Raw genomic sequence first — 22,677 nt, forward strand, 5'->3', positions numbered from 1 at the left:
GGAAGCAGTGTGCACTCTGAATTGTGTAGAATTGTGCAGTGTTAAAGTACATCTGCAAATTTAATTTTGCTATAATAAGATTAAAGTTTACCTTGTTATACTTTAATAGACTTTACTACTAAATCTTGAATCTTGAAGGTTTCCTCAATTTGTCATCTCCAATTTGGACTATCAAGGAAGCTCTAAAAAGAATATTCTGCTGGAATGTATGAAACTCTGTAATAAGACCTCTTCTTTGCAGACATAGACACTAGGAAGCTTCCAAATAAAATACATTTTGTTTCCTTTGTGATTAAAAACAAAGACAACCCTATTGTACTTCATTAAATAGCTTCAAGTCTGTAGAACCAGAAAAAAGAACAGAGGATCTCTTGCATCATCCAACAGAACCCAGTGATATCTTGAGCAGGAAGCCAAATTTCTGTCAACCATTTTCTTAAGAAGCAGACATGGCCAAGAACACTTTTTTTTTTTTTTTTTTTTTTTTTTTTGCAATTTTCCCTTAGCATGAAATATGAGATTCAGGATACGAGTCTTGGTCATATCAATATCAATGTGGTGGATGACAGGATTTGGGATGGTCATTCCTGATGATGACCCTCTTCCGTGCCCTAGTATCTGATCTATCACTTTAATCATCTCTCTCGTCTTCCTAAGATGATGGCCAAACTCATCATCCTGACACCTGAGAGCTTTCATAATCTGACCCTCGCCCGCCTCACTCTGACTCCTCATGCCTTCCTAATGTGTGCTTGTATCTCCATTCACCCGACTTTCCTGGCTGTCATCCACAGACACCATGTTTGTACGTCTGACAGATTGTGCAGAGAAGGCAGTTCTATGAGCCAAATATGTCCTGACATTTAATGGACAAGGCTTAGAGACAATGATCTATCCAAAATATTCTTAAGGCAACTCCTTTCCAAATCTATGTAATCTTCATAGTTCACATACATGTAGTATACAGAAACACAAAATCTGCATTTGTCCATGATTAATATCTTGGTTAGTATGCAATGCAATTTTGTTTACTCAGTAAAAAGCATTGTTTGCACACACACACATACTTGTGTGTATGTATGCGTGTGTGTTTGTGCTCACGCAGGTGCATGGGTATATATGCTGACTCAAATGTGGGTACGTGCATATGTAAGAGTACACAGATTGGTATGTTCACATGCATATAAAATCCAGAAGATGATATCTGGTGGTTTCCTCAATCCCTTTCCGTCTTATATACTTAGATTCAGTCTCTTACTTGCCATTTCAGCCAGATCACTTCACATAAATTCTGTCTCTGCCTACAGAAATCTGAAATTGGTAGCAGGCCGATAAACATGTCCAGCATTTAAGTGGTTGTTTGGGATCACTGTTTCCCAAAGAGAGAAAAGTAAACAATGGGGTTGGTTGTGTTAGGAGGTAAGGAGGTTGTGAGAGGACACAGGGCATGGGAACAGTGATCAGAGTATATTGTATGAACTTTTAATAATAAAGAAAATGTAATGAATGAATGAAGTATCAAAACAGCAACAAAAAGGTATGTGGGGGGGGTCACAAATTAGGTCCTCGTGCTTTACATGACTGGCATGTCCCCTGCTGTCAACAGCCCTACACACAACGGTCCTATCATCTCCTTCTGTAGTTCCTGGCTCCCCACTTGATATAAAGAGCATGCCAGTCAGGACCACACGGATGGCTTTATTGTGTGTTTTCTGGTACTGTTGTGACCAGTATTGACAGAAGATTGAAGTATGTGTTGCTTAATCACATTCAAATACATTTATTGGTCATTGACGAGCATAATGTTTGTTACTCATTTTTCCCCCAAATTTTTAAAATTTAGGAATAGCTGAGCATTGAAATAAAGAATATGAACTAATTAAAGACAGTTTCTCATTAAGAACTTAAAAACATATTGTTAATAAAGTGATTCACATTTTTTTCTCTACACATTGAAAAATGTTTGACAGAATTAAAAATACTCAGACCTTGAGGGTTAGGGTACATTTCAATGGTACAATATAGAGCAGGCAGGCATGAAGCCCTGGTAAAAATCACCACTATAACAACTACAAAATTAAGCCTTCTTGTAGTCTTAATATGGATACTTTTTTGAGTCAGTGGGACTTAAAATAGGTAAAAAACATCCAAAATTTTATTTTTATCACAGAGAAATTTAAGTCAATTTTACAATTATTTATTGGTGTCTATAACATAAGTATATATATATATATGATATTTAACTATATTATTAAACTATATTATTATTAAATATTTATTGATATTTAACTAACATGTGAAATATATTCTGTATGTTTTATTGTCTAAACCAGCTCTACATAGGAAACTCAAGGAACAAAATTTCAAATGCAACAAGAAAAGTAATAAAACAATTTCAGGGCAGATTATTTTAAACATAAGATGTTGTCAAGTAGGATTTTTCTTGAAATCTTCTTTGTTTATTTTTTTATTGTTTGTTTTTTTTATAGTTGTTGAAATAGTAAAAGGAGTTTGAAGTGATTTTAGCTAACAAAAGCATTTGTTGGGCCCAAAAAGAAAGCTCAGTTGTTAAGAATATGTGCCTGGTTTGAATTTGAGCCCTATGATAGCTTGATGAATACACATAAATTTAGCACCTGAGAGGTTGAAAAATCTAGAATAGACGTTGAAGGATATCCCTGTTTCCAGAGAAAGTTTGAGATGATCCTGGAACATATGAGACTGTGTGTTTTAGCTATAGCCTCTGATATAAGAAAGTAATGACACTTGGTCCTATGCCCAGCCAATTGTAAAAGCAAAATAAAACTAATCACCCCAAAAAGGCAAAGCATTTTCCTAAAATAGTAAAATTAGTATAGATTTCAGTGATAGTATAGTATCACTGATAGAGAAAAAAACTTTTTTCCTATGGAAGATTCATATGATTAAAATTATATAGTTATTAATTCAGTTTCCTAAAAGAAGTCAATTGTATTTTTAACGGGAAGAGTTAATACACTGATATTAAACATTTAAAATCTATTAGTTTTCTTTACTACTATTATTAGTAGATGATGATAACTTACACAAAAGTTATTTTTCTTAAATTGAAGATCTACAATTTTTTCTACCCTTTGAATTTTTTGGAATGATTATTTAACTTCTTTTTTTCTTACATTATTTTTCCATGTAGCCAAGGTAACTCTGAATTCATTATGTGTCCTTGGGCTTTCCTCAAAATGTCAATCCTACTATTGCAACCTTCCAGTTATTATGGCATCAGATCTGTCCCACCGTGTTCAGTATGCATTTTCCTTTTGAATATTACTGTAGAACCTGTTGGAGATTAGAAAAATCTATGACTGAGTTAGCCAAATTTTATTCTCATGTCTATGTTTTCATTGGTTATTTTTGCTAATAGAGCTTAACACTGTGCAGTGCTAACTCTGACAGTCTCAGTGTGTAACCTTAGACACATTACATCTTTCCTTATGCCATTCATTCCTCACATTGTGGCTACTATAACCAGTTCATTGTAAAATAAAATAGGAGATATTTAAATCTTCCTTTAAACTGACCTACAGGTGTAAAGGTTCTCAGAAGTTTAGCCTCATTTCAAGATTTCACCCCTTTCCTTATTCTCCTTCACATTCAACTGAAGTCTGAAGAAGCACATTGAAACCACTTATTCTTGACACGAAACTGGGAGTCTTATTTGTAAGTTGAGAAACACCCATTTTAATTGCAATCTCCTTAAATGTTTTCCTGTTGCCAGTGACTAAAATTGGATTGGTCATGTTGGCTTGAAAGTCTTCTTGCCTGACCTTCTAGCAAAGGCAGAGGTGAGCACGATGTTTTCAGGGTGTTTAGTGGAAGCTGTGGGGTGAATGTTTTTGTTTCCTCTAGACAGTAGCTTTCATCAACCCTTCCTTCCACATGTAATCTATACTATCCTCTAATATTATTTCAGTAGGCCTGAAGTGTGTTGAGTTCTTCTCTGACTCACACAACCTCTCTACATAAAGTCTAGTAACTTCATAGCTAAATATTAAGTTTCAAGTTGAATAAATGGCACATTTTATGGTAAATTTAGTTGAATATGTTTGTACAATTGGCATTGCTTATTCTACCTAGATTAGATAGTATTTAAGGATACTAAGTTTTCAAGTCTAATCCTCATGTTATATATTGATTCATTGCATGTTAACTGAAGGTTCAAGAAATTTGGGATATTCACGTATTTATGTTCGTTCTTATTAAATAGAAAATCCTACATTAGAAGAAGTATGGAAACATGGGTGTTAATACCACTTTTTTTCTAATAATTTATTGTGACATATAACTTTTATTAAATTGTGGGAACCAGGCCCAACTCTAAGTTTTGTTGGTGTCTCCAATAAAAAAACAAACACAGCCATCCTAACATACATGAAAATTGTTCTGTAAATAATTCCTAATTCTCCCTCTGAGTATGTTTCTCTCTCAGATTTCAGTCTTATATTTCTACCTACTCTATATTAAATACTTAAATCATATTCAACCAATGTAAAATGAACTGATTTTTAATTCACATCTCTCATTTTACAAAAGTGACTAATAGTTTTCAATATTTTGTGTTGTGATTTGATAATACTGGGAATCAAATCACAAAACAAGTTAAATATTTCATAATGTTATTATTAATGTGTTTATCCCAGAATTATTAATGATTTGATTTTAAATGTCAGGTGTGGTGGCCCATGCATTTTAGTCCCAGCAGTCAGAAGGCAGAGGCAGGTATATCTCTGTGAGTTCCAAACAAGACAGGACTACATAATAAGATTTTTTAAAATGTTTCATTTGTAGAGTTTCATAAATAGCTTAGCAAGAAACCTGTGAAATGGAAAGCCCACAATAAACATCAGATATCTTTATGGCCCCCATTTCTGCTTCCTTATGGATGATACCACTATACCTTCTTTGCTAATGTATATCTCAGGACATTATTTGAAATTTTACTATCTTTATCTATTTGTATATAATCAAGTTTGCTTCATAACCTTCATATATATTTCATTTTTTCTAACTTTATATTTAAAAATACATTTGTTTAAAATCATCCTCCACTTGTATTTACCGTTTGTGTGCTATCTGCACATTTACCACATGGAAGTATTGAGACTGATTACGTTTAAAATTTTCAGGGTAAGAATGGCCTACTAGATGGTTTTCTCATCTTAAATGATAAATATAATACAAAAGCACAGCTGATCATATCATACTGAGACAAGCGCCAAATTTTGAGCATTTTTTATGTAAATGGCAGGCCATTGAAACTCCTACGCAAGGGAGTAACAGTGTTAAGATTTGAACATTAAAGTAGAAATTTCAGTTCTTGCAAACTGATTACAACTTCTCAGTTAGAAAAAGAGTAGAGATAAATTGCATAGATGCAATCAACCAGACATAAAAAGGAATTGAACATCAATGACAAGGAAGAAAGCAGGTGATAAGGATCAACCCTGTTTCTAGCTTAGACAACTTACTGATAATATTGTTCTTTGTACTCTGGACTTTAAGAGAGATAAATGAACCCTAAGAGGCAAACATGTAAAAACCTTTCGATATTCCTCCAAGAGTATGCAATCCCTTTTGGAAGAGGATTATGCTTTTCTGGATACTTATTTTAAGACAAAACTGTAGTTGTTAAAATGTCAAGTTGTGTAAAAAGAATGGAAATTAAAACTGATTTTAACTTGTCCTGATCAATACTTACATATGAACATGAACTTATTTTTGTTTGTCATACTTACACATGAACATAAAGTTGTTTCTGTTTGTCATGACATTTATTAAAATGTTTATAGGGAATACAGTTGTCACTTTTATTTGAAATGATGGCAAAGCTATAGGGAAATTATAAAACTATTAGATAGAATAATTTCTAGTTCATTTGTTTGTTTATGGAAAATCATCCACACTGCATGGAGAAAATTAACAAATTTCTATGTTAGTAGTTTTAAAGACTAGAAGACACATAGCTACGTAATAATAAAATATGTAATTTTGAGCAATTGTGGGATTATATTTTAGAATCACAGCATGTGTGTGTGTGTGTGTGTGTGTAAGGATCATTTCTATGTCATATTTTTTTACAACCCAGTCTCATTTAACTGTGGAAATTAAAGGATCAAGTTTCAAGATTATTTATGTGGAATCATTTGTCTCTTGTTTACAATCAGCTAATCAAAGATATTAACAAGTTTCATATGTTTAATAAACACAAAAGAATTTAGAAACTCTTTCTTTCCCCGTACTGAATGCTATGGAAGTGTTTACCAGCTTTATCCTGGATTTGCTTTTCTTTGTTTTCAGGGATCTGTTTCATCTGGATAACAGTGACAGTGTGGTGCTAATGAGTCTTACAACAGCAATAGCATCAAAAAGCAAAGTGTTCTCTGATATAATTATCCCTTTTTTCTGCACATACACCACTTAACCTTTTATCTTGATAGTTATGGCTATACATTTTTTTATTATTTTCAGTTGCATCCAAACTTTCTTGAGTTGGGTTTGAATAAAGGGAAGAACTGCATTTTGCATAAAGTTGTTCATTCTGATATTTCCCATGAGATCAAATTCCAAGTAATTTAACATCTAAATCATTCTTACTTACATTTCCATTATTTTCCAAATATTTTCAAGTAAAACATTACATTTTCTTTTAGTAAATAGGATCACAAAGGTGTTTCAATTTACCTGGGAAGTAGGTCAGTGGTATATCACAACTGAAAAACAGTACAAGGCACCAAGTTTGATCCCTAGCCTCAAAGAAAGAACAAAACTGACTCAGCTTAGAGTATGCCCTTAAATAATCATGCTTCCAAGTATTACATTGTACTCTTTAGATATATTTTATACAGTTATCTTTTAAATGCATAAGGTGACTATTAAAGGATTGCAAATTGCTCATTGTCATTGTAACAATTTGATTGTGTCAAACCAAAACTGTAGATTATTTCAGCATTTAAATGTTAAATCAAATGGACTCAGTTGGTAATTTAGATAGATAGATAGATAGATAGATAGATAGATAGATAGATAGATAGATGGGTGGGAGGGCAGGTGGGTAGGTGGATGGATGGATGGATAGGTAGGTAGATAGAGGGGAGAGAGAGAGAGAGAGAGAGAGAGAGAGAGAGAGAGAGAGAGAGAGAGAGAGAGAGAGAGAGAGAGAAACAGAAACAGAGAAGAGAGGGCTCTGTTATAAGGACTATTTCTAAATGTACATTCAGGTTATGTGTCATTTTTAATTTGATTGAAATGAATTCACTGAAAATTCACTCATTTATTTTTCCCATATCTGAAGTAACAGCTAAATGCCTGTGGAACCTGTGACTAGTGCTTGCTTTTACTTAAAACTCATGCTTTCATTGTTGGATGGAGTTAGCATCCTCCTAAGTGCTCTCCAGTGGAATGGAGTAAGCACCCCCTCTTGACATTATGTTCATTGTAAACGACTCTTGACAATGTCAGGTTGCTGTCACAGTCTATCACTGTCACTCACTAAGCGGCGGTGTGATGGTTAGTCCCTGAGAGATTTGTCTCCTTTATCAGGGTCAGTCTAGGGAAAATCAGAACAACTCATTACATGTCACCTAGGTATACAGAAGAATAATATTCAAATATACTTTTACCATAATCAATGCATGACAATATAAATGAAATATCTACAGATAACCATAATTTGCATTTAATTATTTTGCATATGTTCTATGAAAATTTATTTGCAAATAATGGAGTCAGCTGTTTAGAAATTCATTCCTTATTGAGTAGATATAATAATGAAATGAATGAAGTAAATGAAAAATATAATTATTTATAGTAGAGTTAGAAATGATGCCATTTATTTACCCTCCATTTTACATGTTTATTAAAGAGAAATTAGCTTTAATATTTTCTAAAATCTTTCTATTTCCTCTCTTGCCTATGGATTGTGTTTCAAAATCTTCAGTTGATCATCTTTCTTTTTAATGAGATGGAATGGCTACATTATAAATTCTATCTTAAGAGCTAGTTCCTACAAATACATTGCAAAAAGGTAATGTGAACTTTCAGCACTCAATATGTAATTTCAGAAAAGGACTGGAATTTTAAAAATGAATGGAAATATGAATTCAAAGGAAAGGGATACTATAGGTTTAAAAATAAAGTATTAAATGTGGCATTAGTTGTTGTATGTATAAATATATTGTATATATACATTATATAAACATTTTGCATATACATATATAAGAAAATGAGAGAAAAGATTTATCAACCTAAGAGGTAAGAGGCAGAGGAACATTTGGAGGGAGAAGAATATGTATATATGGACCTACTTGCTTATTGTGTGATATTGTATAAAATGAAAACACTTGAAATGATAACTTCACTAATTATAGGCATGTCTATTTCTGAAGTTGACTTCTCTCATTTCTCATTTGTTCACACTAATGGAGAAGGAGTACACTAGAAATAATGCAAAAATTACTTACAGCTGTCTTGGTTATATATTGTATATTTTCCATCAGATTTGTTCTTGTTTGCTCTATTTATTATATAAATGAGCTAGCATCATGTGTGTTTAATACATGATGATTGGTGGAGATGGCTAATAACCTTCTACATCGTGGGAAATTTAATGTAGCATTAGAAATTTCCTTAGGAAAATACTTTTGTGACAGCAGAGCTGCTCCCCTACTAAGAAACTGTGGTTCCACAGGGAGGGGAAAATAAGTGTTATCTTTTGTACATCTATTTAATCAGAATTTAGGTCATATTCTTTCCTTTAAACTTACTATCTCAAAATATATTTAATGTGTGTTAAATGGGTACTGTGTTTGTGCATAGTTTGATAAAATGAAGCAAAATGAGGTTATTTGAAGAGTTTTATCCTAGTAGTCTCTTAACATTTGAGAAATTCACATTTGTACAGTTATTTCACATTTGATTGGAATATGTGTCATAAAGTCAGATGTAGAGGGGTAAGGTATATAAAATTATTGAATACAAAAATGAACTTTTGTATCCAAGTGTGGGAGCAGGTTGATGAAATATCTTTTATGTGAGTCATTTCTGTTCAAAGCTATAAACGTTTTTAAACTAAAAGCTGTCATAGTTTCTTGTAAAATAATAAAGATAATAAAGATATCCATTTAATTGATTCTTTTCATTGTTTAATAAAATTGCTTTGTTTGATTGCTGAAGAATTTATATTGAGTTTTCATTACCCACTTCTGAACAATTTACTCTGAGATCCAGACAGTATTGAGCTAATGAGTTTGAATTTATATTGAACCTTAACTGTCTTCATGAAGTAAAGGGAAAAATATCATGGCAGTAACTAAGTCTTCACTGAAAAGTATGTCATAGAGATTTTACAACATAGCTTTTAGTGGAGCCACAGTAGTAAATGGGAATTTTACCAACTTTGCTGTTTCCATGTTTATGGGAGTAGTATCTATTTTAAAATGAATTCATGAGGTAACAGAAAGTTAAATCTATAATTTCATATTAAAATCTTCTGGAGAAATGCATTAATGTTGTGTAACTAATTTGAAAACATGATTTATAAAATCTTTCTATGGAACCCTTATAAGTTATCTTAAAACCTAGATTATTCTGACATTATCCTGAACATTGAAGTGTTTGTCCTCTAACAGACAGTTAACCGACTCTGGTACTGTTATTATTCAAATTTTGCATTTCCTTTTGTTTGGAAGCAAATGCTATCCTCATTCACACACTTCTTTTATTTTGTTTTGATATTGTGTTGTTTCCTAATGTGATGCTTCGTGTTCTATTTTTATGCCTAATTAAGTTATGTTCTTATGAATTAAAATTATTTCTGTTTTTGTGGTTGAAATAAGCCACACAATTAACTCTCAGTGTTGATCAAGTTACCATTTACTGAAAGGAATGCAATACATTGTATAACCTTTGTTCTACTTTGGTACAAAGGAGGAATTATTTAGTTATACAGTAAAGATGATTTAATATTATTAAGTTGGTTAGTTTAAAAAAGATTAGACATTACAAGTAGGTTAAATGGTTCAAAAAATATTACTTTTCTGAAATTCAACATCCTGTCTACAAAAGAAAATGAGAGAAAGCACAGCTGAGTGAAATTTGTCTGATTTCAGCTCACTTCCCTCCAAGCCCACTTGCAAATTCCCCAATGTTAAACCTTGTCAGATCTCATATCAAATTAGTGTTTGGATGATTTGGATTAATATTATATCCAAATAATTTATATTCATTCCCCACAGGCAGCAGTGGTGGTTCTTGGGATAAGGAAACACTGCACTCTCCCCCATCCCAGGGATCCCAGGCTCCTGTTGCACATGCCCGCATGCCTGCAGCGTATAGCCTTCCAGTTAGCCATCCTCTCAACCATCTGCAGCACAGCCACCTTCCGCCAAATGGTACGATGGCAGCTTTTAGCACTAAAAGTGGTAGCTTAAAAATTATTTTTATGAGTAGAATAATAATAATAATAATAATAATATAGTGCATTCACACAGTCAAGTTCATCAAAACTGTAGCATGTCTAAAACTGGTACATTGCCAGGAGGAATCATAAAGCCAAGACCAGGTTATTTGTTAAACACATAAAAATTGATATGATGAATTATGGCACCAAGCTAGTTAGCTGTAGGCTTAATTTCCCATGAGTGAATATTACTATATACAAATAAACTAGCTGTTTTTATTTTTGACTGTCACAATTAGAATATTTTTCAGTGTTTTAACTCTTCATGACATGTCATTGGTGATTTTAACCTCAACACAGCAGTAATGGTCTATTTGAATTCTTTTTTAGGACTGGAACTTCCTTTTATGATGATGCCTCATCCTCTAATTCCTGTCAGCCTACCTCCAGCATCTGTCACCATGGCAATGAGTCAGATGAACCACCTTAGCACCATTGCAAATATGGCAGCAGCAGCACAAGTTCAGAGTCCTCCATCCAGGGTGGAGACATCTGTGATTAAGGTAACTAACTGTCTCATATCGTTGTTGTGGAATGGACATCTTCAGTTACCATCCCTCACTCCGTTTGTTTTTATCTCCATAAGCAAATTTCTAAAATCTCAAGAGGAGGAAATAGTGAGAAAAAATACTACAAATAGTAAGGAGTCACATGAGCTCCATAAGTTCTTGCTGTTTAGAAATAGCATAGGGAAATAAGTTATATACTTCAATTTTTCTGAACTCTTGCATGCACAGATGTTTGCTTGTACTTCTGCCTATGGTGTCATAAGCCTTTATATATGCTTATATAACTTTCAAACCGAGGAAGTTATAATCCTATAACTTCTCATCTGGATAGATTTACATGATTAAAATTTCTAGATCACAGACTTTTGTACTTTAAAAATTTAATTGTAAACTAGGTTATTAAAACACAGAGGAATGCCAAGAGACTTGACTTGCTACCCTTTTTATTCGTGTACAATTTTCAAAAAATGTCTATGTTGAAACTCATATTAGTTAAAAATACTACAATCTGGAAGCAGCTTTCTAAAACTCCACCTTTGTTTAAGTTGAAGTAAGTAGGTGGAAGAAGTTAATTTACTTCTGGAAGTATCTTTAGATATTAACTCATAATTATATTGTTAGAAATTCATAAATATTGATGTGGTTTCTTAGACTAAGTTTCAGAATGCAGAGGTAGGAGATTTAAACAGGAAGGAAATATCCAAAAGGGGAATAAGAAAGGAAGTGATTTTTATGTCTTCACACATATGCCAACAACTACTAAGTCATACTGATATCCCACTTTGTGGTCTCTTGGGACAATTTTTAGAAGTTTTACAACAGATGGAGTCGAGGAAGTTCTGAATCGTGGTATAAATCCTGATGGTAACAAGGACATGGAAAACATTGCTCTGGTTGAGATTAATTACAGAGAGCAGATAGTTCCCACTGCACTCTCACAGGGAAGACCAACTGCCTCATGGAAGTGCTGAAAAGCCCATTTGCCCTTAACAGACAGCACTTACTTTACACTTAAAACCTTGACATGCTAAGTAAATCGACCTCATTCTAGTTAATAACCACAGCGTTTGAGTTTAATATTAAGACACTCAATAGCTCAAATCTTGTTTAGTAAACTTACTTTGTCTATGCTAATTAAATGTAGTTTAGGGAAGTTTTATTTTTCCCAAAGAAAATGGCTGACTACGATGTCACATTGAACAAAATGGGCCCCTGTGGGTAATTAGAATTGTGGCTGTGAGTTGGTTTGCTTGACAAGATTCTAAATGTAAAGGCCACTTGAAAGGGGAATGTTAAATACCAAAGATTTAGCTCCATAGCAGAAAAGACAGCTTCTGAAGAGAAAATAGAAATGTGAAGGATTGTTTACATGGTGAATAAATTGTTCATGCTTTCGAAGTAATACTAGAAATTAAGATTCTATAGAAACTAAGCTAGAGTAGAAATAAAAATATATGGTATAACAGAAAAAATACATGTTTTGGAGTGATATATTATAAAAATTCTCTTTTTTAATTAAGTTATTAAATAAAATGTCCAATACTTTTTCTTTCAATGACATACTTACTACTGAACACAAAATAGACTAGGATCTTAACATCTGAGTTTCTCCATCAGGGAAAAATTTATCTGTTGGTATTGATAATATGGCCTTTGAATATAAATGCTTTTTATTTTATATGTTGCTAAAATCATAGAAAAAATTATATTATAGAAGAAAAGTAAATAAAGGTGAAATTTTAAATTCTATAAATAAAGATCTTTTGGGGCAAGCATATATATATATATATATATATATATATATATATATATATGGTGTATTTTTTACATACATATAAAGGACATCCATATATATTCATATATGTATAATAGTTTGTATAAAGTCAATGAGTACTTTCATATACAAAAACAATGCTGAGTAAAACTGGTTATTAATGAGTAAGAATGGTGTCTTTCAATTTCAATTGGTAGACTGTTTGCTTAATATCATAAAAGTTTCTAACCCAACATAACACACACTCAATAGACACACATACACACATATACACAGAAACATGGACAAGCACATGCACACAACAATTATACACAGCTCCATACACACACAGTGTTGAGAATAGAAAACAAATAGTTGGTCTCCACAGGACTGATACCTTAAATTCTTATGGATCTTCCCTTCTTATAGATAAAAATTGTAGATGCTCAAAAGAAACGTCTCAAATCATGTAGAGAAAGAAGAGAACTCAATCGTGAAGATTTTCAGAATTGGAAAAATTAAATACCAAGGGAAATAACTGCATGAAGACTATTGTAGCATTCTTTTTATAAGGGCAACCTTCAGTGAGACTCAATGAGAAAATTGCTAGACTGTTGCTAGTTTGGAGGACTGAAGGAATTTAGTAAGGCAAATTTCAGGAAGAAATGGGCAAATACTTTTTAAGACAATTATAGTTTTACCTTAAATCTTTAAGACCTATATTTTTATAGAGATAAAGTATTATAAGCTGTATATGAATCTATTATGTCAATGAGGTCAATGTAGTTTTACAGTCTATCAGTCACAGAACATAAATTGACAATAAATTGTGATTTTTATGTTCTTTTAGTAATATTTCCCATTGTTATAACACTTGACTGTATCAGTTGAGAAAGAAAGGAAGGGTTTATTTTGTCTCACAGTTTGCAAATCCTCTGTATAGACACATAATGGCAATAATGCTTATGCAAACTGTCAGATTGTATCCACAAACAAACAAACAAAACAAAACAAAACAAAGATACGAGCTAATGTGAGCTGGTTTCTTTATCAAAGCACACATACTTTGGTATCCCTTCTTGTGGTCCATGAATTATATCTTGGGTATTCTGAGCTTTTGAGCTAATATCCACTTATCAGTGAGTGTACACCAGGTGTGCTCTTTTGTGTTTGGGTTACCTCACTTAGGATAATATTTTCTAGTTCTATCCCTTTGCCTAAGAATTTCATAAAGTCATTGTTTTTAATAGCTGAGTAGTATTCCACTGTGTAGATGTACCACATTTTCTATATCCATTCCTTGATTCAAGGACATCAGGGTTCTTTCCAGCTTCTAACTAGTATGAATAAGGCTGCTATTATCTACTTTTTAAAAATTAAATTTCAAGTTCCTTGATTTAGGATCTATAGATAGGTTTAAAGGCTAAAGCCTAAAACTCTCTCATAAGAGTCTCTGTTCTGTATGATTTATAAATTTTAGGATGTTTTTCTTTATCATCTTAAATCACTGAGTAAATTAAGCAGTCTAAATTAAGAGTTCAGTTCCTTTTGTCATTAGCAAGTTTGTTAATGGGTTGAAATGCTTTGCTAATTGATTCTCTTTGGATTCTTTGAACCCATTACTTTAAGCCTTCTGACTGAATCACTGTTCTAATCACATTTTATTTCATACATAAATAATGATATCATAGGATTCTAAGAAAAAGCTCCTGCTGAAACAGACAGAGTTGGTGGTTTTAAAATGGAGTCTGGAGTAGGATTTCTGGCCTTCATGTCTTTGCTGTTCCAACACTAAGGCACATGACACATTATTTTATATATGTATAGCTTTCACTTCTGTGTGTGGAAGTCATAGTAGCACTACTTTAAGCCAGAATCATAATGAAGACATTACCATTTATAGTATTTGCAATTCATTCAGCATTGCACGTTGCTTATGAGTAGTTTGATTTTCTTTGAACATATCATTAGTCATTTGACCGACAGTTTCCCAGGTAATCCTGATCAAGTTAACCAGATGTAGTCACGAGTCTGTTACAAGATTCCTTTGTCTTTTATTGTCTTTTCTTCTTTAAGTTATTTTCACCTAAAATATTATAAAATTTGGCTTCTTTGCAGTCCATTTCTATTTCTCTAAACAGGAGTAATAGAAAGAGAATGGTATTTTTCTGCATTCTTAGTGTGAATGTCACAATAGGATGAACAAATGATCAATCAAATCTCATGATCATATAATTATTTTATCCAATAAGTCAATAAGGAATAAAATCATCATTGTATCACCTGAGGGTTTTAATACTGAGTGTGATTATCAGCAGCGGCTGGTATCATAAAAGGCATATATTATACTCCTCTCTAGAAGGCACATAATCCTCCCCATGAAGTACACTTGTGGCCAAACTTGCATGGACACTCCAGCTCTAAATCTGTTAGGTTCAAGAAATAGAAGATCATAAGTATCATTTGGACCCATCCATGTAACCTCAAATAAATGTTATAATTGGAGTGGTATAGTAGGAGCATATACTGGGCCTAATCACCTGGAAACTTCCTTTAAAACCTTACTGTGCAAAATGTCAGCAAACAGCAACAGAACCAACTCTTCTGAAGAGTTGACCCACTTCTTCTTTGCTTCCTTCCTTTATATCTATCTTTTGAGTAGAATGAAAGGAGTTCTGCCTTTTCTTTTTAATGTGAGTACTAATCTGATAGGATGGTGAGTTCAATTAAAGCCTGAGCTCTGTAGTAGGAACCTTCCTGAAATGGAAACAAGACAAACAAGCAAAACCAACCAGCCAACCAAACATGAATTTTATTTTTCACTAAGATGAATTATAATTCCCAAAACGATATTGTGCTTTCTTGCTTTGATTAAGTTTATGTTATCGATATCCTTTAACTTTATGTTAACACTGTCCTATAAAACACTAAAGTATTACCATGTAAATGTGGAAGAAATGGGTCTTTAGAATGAAGAAGTTGAAGAATAAAAGAGATACAAAATTAAAATTATATTCCTTACTCCTGTTGGTTTAAATTGAGTAAAAGTGATAAAATTAATAGGGTTTTCAAATAATAGCTCATCGGTTTTCAAAATTGTAAGTATGTTGACATTATTCATTGCATCTCTTAGGAGTCATTTTAGCCCTTTTCCAAAATCAAAATATGAATACTAGAATTTATATTCTTATATTTTTGGTTATACGTCTAGTCTTTAATGACTGAGCCATCTCTCCAGCCCTAAAATTTATATTCTTAAAACAGTTTTCAGAGTGAGGGAATTTGAATTTAATAGTGAAAATAATGAAGCCCCTTGCTAAGTCTACAATGAATAAGATATGGTCCATGTTGAAAAAAAAGTTACTAAAAATTCTAATAAATATTCAAATCTTTATCTCCTGCCTGGCAGGAGATAATATTCAGTAAATACTTCTGAATGAAACAATGTAAATATGGGCAACAGCAAAATCAGGAGTGTGGGATTTGGATTATGCAGTAAGAGAAAGCAATGTCCAACTATGCCAACCTGTAATTGAGAAGTTGTATAAAGATGAGTTATTTAACATTAGAATGTTTTTCTACTTCTGTGTCATTTCCAACTGGGATCCTCTCTAATTGAAATAAAGATAAAGAGTTTTATAGGCATGTGAAGCAAATTAAAAAAAAAAACAAAATTAATTAAAGCTAAGTGAAATAGCCATCTATATAAGTAGTTGTGATTATTGACTCTCACTCACAGAATATATTCACGTTTCCTGGTGGAGAGCAGGTAGGTAGAACAGTGTAATTTTGAAAATATTCACTCATAGATGTGACAATATGAGTGTAATAGTTTTAAGTTCCACCTTTGCTATTGCATTATCATAAAGAACAATGCTTATTATTTTATATCAATGTATCTAGCCTTCTCTTTGTAGTTATTCTTATACCATTACTTTATTAGCCTGACCTTTTTACGGTGAAAGAGTACTCCTCTTAAATTTTCATTTATTATCGTGGTGAGTTTTATAAAGATGGAACATTGCAAAAGATTGTGTTTTATTGATTGGTGGAGTTGATGTAGGACTATAAAACAGTGTGTCAAAGTATTAAATAATATTCTTTTCTGTCCTACCTCGGGTCTGGATTAGAGGTTAAAAGGTATCAAGCAAATGAAATTATAAATCTAGTTTACATAGTTCCCCCAAAGATATTGAACTTCTTCTTTCTTATTATGTCTAAATAAAACTCATTATCTATTTTGTTTCAGTAATAATTACAAGGTTCTCCTCTAAGCTATTCTTTACTGTCTCCATTATTCTCCATCCTATAGAATACTCTGGAAAGGCAAGCATATAAATATGATAAAAGAATTAAGCTGTTGAAATAAATTAATTTATTGTGGAACAATGTATTCAAATCTTACTTGCTCAATGGATTTTGCTTTAATGAAATTCTTCAAAGAACAATACATCACATTCTAAAGATTGAAATTATACATTAAGTGAAATGACGAATATGTTGTGTCTCAATTTATAGGAAGTTTCAATTGAATAATTAAGCTTTTAAATCATAACATTTGCATAAAGGATTTTCTTAAAATAAAAGTATTATGTATTGCCACACTAGTCTCTCGTCTTAAAAAGTATCTACAGTAATGTCAAATGAGAAAGCCAATTAAATGCTTCAACTTGTATAATTCTCTTAGCTTTAAACTATGTTTTAAAAATATATTTTATATTGAGGCTTTAATCAATTTTTACTTAGTTATTGTGACATTTTAAAGGTATTTTGAATGAATAAAGGCATGTGTACATGATTTATGAGTTAAATAAATCAGCATAGAAGATTGGAACACTTACATTTATTGAATAATCTTCTATTCATATGAAAAATGTGTAAAGAAACTAAGAATATGCTTTATTGGCATAGCCATTACTATTTCAGTTTATAAATTAATATTTAGGTTTTGTGAATTAAATATCCAAGAACAATGCTTATCCATACTTTTCATTAGTACTTGTTATGAAATTTGTTATGGCAGCAAAATCAGATTGCAAATGATTTTTACACAATTTGATTAACTTTTAGATTGTCCTTTATCTCTATTCAGCCAAACATAAACATGTGCCATTGCAAATAAAACCACTAACACAATTATTATAAGATAGACTAAAAAATATTGGAAACATGGATGCCATGCTTTGCAGAAGATATATTGGTGAATTTAGAAATTTCTATTTCAATAAAATACGTTTTTCAAGTACATATTATATATTTCTATATAAGCAAATAAATAGCAATTTTATTGAGTTGACATTAAATTCAAAACTTAGGTAAGGTACGCTAGTCTGGGATACTATCTTGGAGTTTGGGAGGCCCTTTCAATTCTAAATAAGGAACTGGTTTTATTGATAATCATGGTTGCAGGAAAATATACAGTTTTCTTCAGAGATTTGGTCCCTGAGAGGCTCTCTATATTCTATCAATTGACCCTCTCTATACCCAGTCACATATTGGTAGTACTAAGTGAACTCAATTGGTTTAAAAATAAGAACACATAAAGTTGGAAGGAAATTTTATTGAGAAAAAATTTATCAGAGAAAAGTTGGAGTGGAAGGGAATGATGTAGGTTTTGTCAAAATGTCAAAGAATATTTCTTTTAATTTCAACAGAAAATTTTTAAGAAACGAAATCAATATCAAGTTGCTTGAATTTTGAAAACTTGGCCTGATTATGGATGCAACTCTACTATACTACATTGTTGTGGTAAATCTCCAACCCAAATATGCCCTGGCAATGAAAACACAACTCAATATGAATACAAGCTGTGTGCCTAGATTGGGCAGACGCACCACTGCACTCCATCTTCCTTGTCTATGAGGCTCCTTACCACTTGCGGTTTCTCCAGCCCCAGGCTTCTGTTCTGCTTTCCTTCTGCCTCCTCCTCTGTCATCCTCTCTTTCCTTCTTCCCCAAACCTTCAGCTCCACCTTCCCCTCTTTCTCTTTCCTGTTTCTCTGCCCAATCACCGGCTCTAGCTTTTATTTATAAATTAAGGTGGGGAGAAGATTTACAGAACCTGAATGCTGACTCATTCCTTGTTCGCAGCCCCTCACAGGGGAAGGGAATTAACATCGACTTCAATGAGCCCCAGGACTCTCCACAACACTACATTTAATACATTAATGTGTTCTTACGGTCTCTCAAAATATTATTGTAAAACTTCATACACAAGTTCTATAATAATTACACAAATACTATGAAATCAATCTAAAATATGACCTTTGGATACGATGATAATTTAACTCTATTTGTAGTTGATAAAATTTGATATGAGCATTTTTAACATCATAATTGTATGACCATTTCTTCTGTCCTTGTCCTCCCTAGACACTTCCAAACACCCCTCTTCGTTCTCTTTCAAATTCATGACCTGGTTTTTCATTTACTGTTGTTATGTATGTATGACAGTATATATGACAATAAGTATGTATACATATGTGTGTGTGTGTGTATGTGTGTGTGTGTGTGTTAATGTGGGTGTTTCTCTTGCTATTTTCTTCCATCATTTTTTTCAATGACTTGTTCTTCAGCCTTTTAGGTGAAACTGAAGTGATTCTGAGTTGGAACATATGTTTCTTATATTAATCAAACTATCACTCAATTTAGATATTAGCAGAAATTAGAGGTCACAAAATTCAGCATCTTCTCAACTATTGTCCTTTTCAGAAATCAATCCACATATAGACTTGCTAAAACTGCTATGGTTCAGCAAGTTATCATTACTGCAAATCATCGCATTTCGTCTAGACTGGAATATGGATAATAATTTTCTTTTGCTTACTATTGTTTTGAGTCTTTTTAATAATGTTTTGGCAGATAGATTCTTTGTCATTTGCCATGCAACCTCTTATGGGATTGCATCTTGTTCTTTAAGACATGGATCAGGAATTAGTTTAGGATATGGACTTTTAAAATAAAGCCTGAGTATGATGGCACTTGCTTTCATCTTAATTGTGATGCTATGCAAAATGAAACCTCAGGGTATCTATTAAAGATGTTGACTGGCAATGCGAATTATTGAAAAAGCGTGTGTGATACAAAAGTTACTTGATTTGGCCTACTTGATATCTGTCTGTCTGTCTGTCTGTCTGTCTATCCATTCATCCATCCATCCATCCATCTATCTGTAGAAAGAAATTTTTGATTCTTTCTTCATGGGTAGGATATTTTGCTTTGGGCCATAGAAACTTACGATGATATGCCAGTTGTCTTAAAATATTAAAAAGTATTTTTATGTTTTAATGGATATGTAATTCCAGTTTTGCCTCTTTCACAAATTACCTATCCTTTATCTACACAACATTTTTAAAGGACACTAACCACAAAAGATCAGTGGTTTATCCAGAGTAGAATTCCCTGCTGTTGACAAATTACTCCTGCACAGACAATTTTACCATATAACCTCATATTCCCAGGAACAAAGGGTTCACACGTCATTGTATATTTCCCTAGGTCTTGGTTTCAGGTGCCTTACTTTGTCAACTAGAAGATCTGGAAACAAAACTCAACAGCCATTTCTAAGATCTTTCCTGATGATTTTCAGATGGAAGCCATCTAGAGACCGATGTTTTTATTTATTTTTTTAACAGAAATGTGAACAGTGCTTTTTCTTCACAACTGAAGAAATTGAAGGTGGTTGTGAGCTTTTGTCAGTGTTAGGAATCAAATCTAGGTCCTTTCTAAGAGCCCCACTTGTCCTTAACCATGAAGCTATCTCTATCTCTTGTATACCATTTTTTTTAAGTGTGGAAGGTTGTTTCTATACACAAATACATATTGATTATTAGAGACAGAGCTAGGTCATCAGTGTCTGTTAATGTATAAAGATGAAAATATTTTGGTTCTTAAAGTATGATTTTAAGTAAGTTATTTAATTTACTAAGCTGTAATTCCATTTACACTATATATATATATATGTATATATACATATATTAACATAACTCTAAAAAGCACAGCTACAAAGCTTGTTCAGAGTGAGGGGCATAGAATAGTAAGAAAATGTCTTCATAGAATTTAGAGAGAGACATTATAGCAAGATTGTCTGAAAAGTCAGTTGATACATATTTTACAAATAGGAATGGAAAAGGGGGCCTGTATTCTGAGGTACATTTAATTCATAGAGTATAATTTTAATATTAACTGATATTTCATTGCCACAAAGCATTAATTGTGGTCATCATGTGTCTAGAGTGGTGTCATACAACGTTGTTAATGATCTTCTGATAATATTCTGCTCTGTTACATCCATAAGGCATGTGGTCATTGATCTCTGGTTCCTGCTAAAGTAGAAAAAGAAATGTAAAAATGCCCTCCAAATAATTATCCAGAACTCAGTCTTGCTTAGTCCTATCAAAACTTTCTCATTAGGTGATCTTACTGGGATATTTTGGATTGTCTCCAAAGTATGCCTTAGTACTATTTGCCACTGCTGCATTGTGGTTTACCGGTAAAAATACTAATTTTGTATCTTGATTTTTTGAGAGTGTATGATATCAGTAATTCAGATGAAAATGGATGCAAGAATTTGAGATTTGTGGTTGTTAAATGCAGGTAAAACCCCATGGAGCTTTTTTGAGCATAGACCTCTTCATATTTCTAATTCTATTAGAGAAAAATAACATTCATGAAATTAAGACTCAACGTCTTGACCCTTCCTCTCTTTTCCCTCTGCAATGCAGGAGCGTGTTCCCGACAGTCCCTCCCCTGCTCCATCTCTGGAGGAGGGCCGAAGGCCTGGCAGCCACCCCTCCTCACACCGCAGCAGCAGTGTGTCCAGCTCCCCGGCGCGGACCGAGAGTTCTTCTGACAGAATCCGTAGGTGTTATACTTCTTGTCACCCTCTGAAACTTTATTAGGTGCAGCTGGGCTTTCTAATCAAAATGCTCTCATTCCAAATGGATCTCAAATGCATCATGTACCGAAGCTTGCTAGCAATAGCCATTCCTCAGAATAATGTGTCCCAGTTTGGAATGCTATGAAGGATGACGCGACATTAACAGGTTCTGATATAACATCCTCTCTCTGATACTATACAGAAAAATCTGAGCCATGAAACAAGAAAAAGTAAGTAATCTTCCAGATGAGTTTCTGAAGTACACAACCAATTCCCAACTATCTAACACCTAAGTACATCCTTTCTGGTTTAGTCAAGTGCATTTCTTCAATGGAAAACTCTGCTATTTTTGCAATTCATCAGATTTTAGAACTCTTCCTTATTTAATAAAGATATTTACAAGTACATATAATAGAAACATAAGCACAGCAAATATGGAAAGTTCAATACTTTGTCATTAAGATGATCAATGAATTTATAAAATTTTAATTTTACAATTATGGTCAGGAATAAAAAGTAGTATATACTATCCTAATATAATTACAATTTAAAGCGGGACTTCAACTTATTTTACATAAAATTTAGAACATTTAATTTTCAGTCTGGTGAGGTGGCTCAGAAGTTGAGTACTTGATGTTCTTTCAGAGAACTGGAGTTTGTTTTCTAGTACCTACATCAGATCGCTCAGAAGTCTGTCATTCTAGCTCCCAAAGAACTCAAGTTTCAGCTTCTGCATATAAGAGATTTCACCTATGAAATCACAGAAAAACAATCATGTCAGCATTATTACAGTATTATTTTACATTGTATAGATATTTTTGCTTTTAATGAGTTATTCAACCCACATTTTAAAGAGCGAAACTATTCATTCATGCCATAGTCTATGGGATAGAAAACATGGTGCTAGTTTTAGTTGCAGAAAACTATACTGATTTCAGCAAGTAGGTAGAAAATCACTCCCATTAGCCTGACAGTGTTTAAGGGCTTTGTTGTTGAGAACATAAGCTTTCTAGATGGGGGAAGTTTACTTCCTAAAGAGAGAACTT

At 32.8% G+C, this 22,677-nt stretch overlaps 1 protein-coding gene across 2 annotated transcripts in view; it reads left to right on the forward strand.

Annotated features, from left to right (window-relative positions):
• Positions 1–22,677, forward strand: part of Dach1 (dachshund family transcription factor 1) — a 380,594-nt gene that overhangs the window by 241,064 nt on the left and 116,853 nt on the right. The window contains exons 4-6 of one of the 2 annotated variants that reach the window (XM_052190808.1): positions 10,269–10,424; positions 10,823–10,995; positions 21,477–21,612. In XM_052190808.1, the coding sequence (XP_052046768.1) occupies positions 10,269–10,424; positions 10,823–10,995; positions 21,477–21,612 (465 nt within the window). The remainder of the gene's footprint in view (positions 1–10,268; positions 10,425–10,822; positions 10,996–21,476; positions 21,613–22,677) is intronic. The other variant, XM_052190809.1, reaches the window with a different exon arrangement.

This window comes from Apodemus sylvaticus, chromosome 8 (genome assembly GCF_947179515.1).
Source record: "Apodemus sylvaticus chromosome 8, mApoSyl1.1, whole genome shotgun sequence".
NCBI classification, from domain to species: Eukaryota; Metazoa; Chordata; class Mammalia; order Rodentia; family Muridae; genus Apodemus; species Apodemus sylvaticus.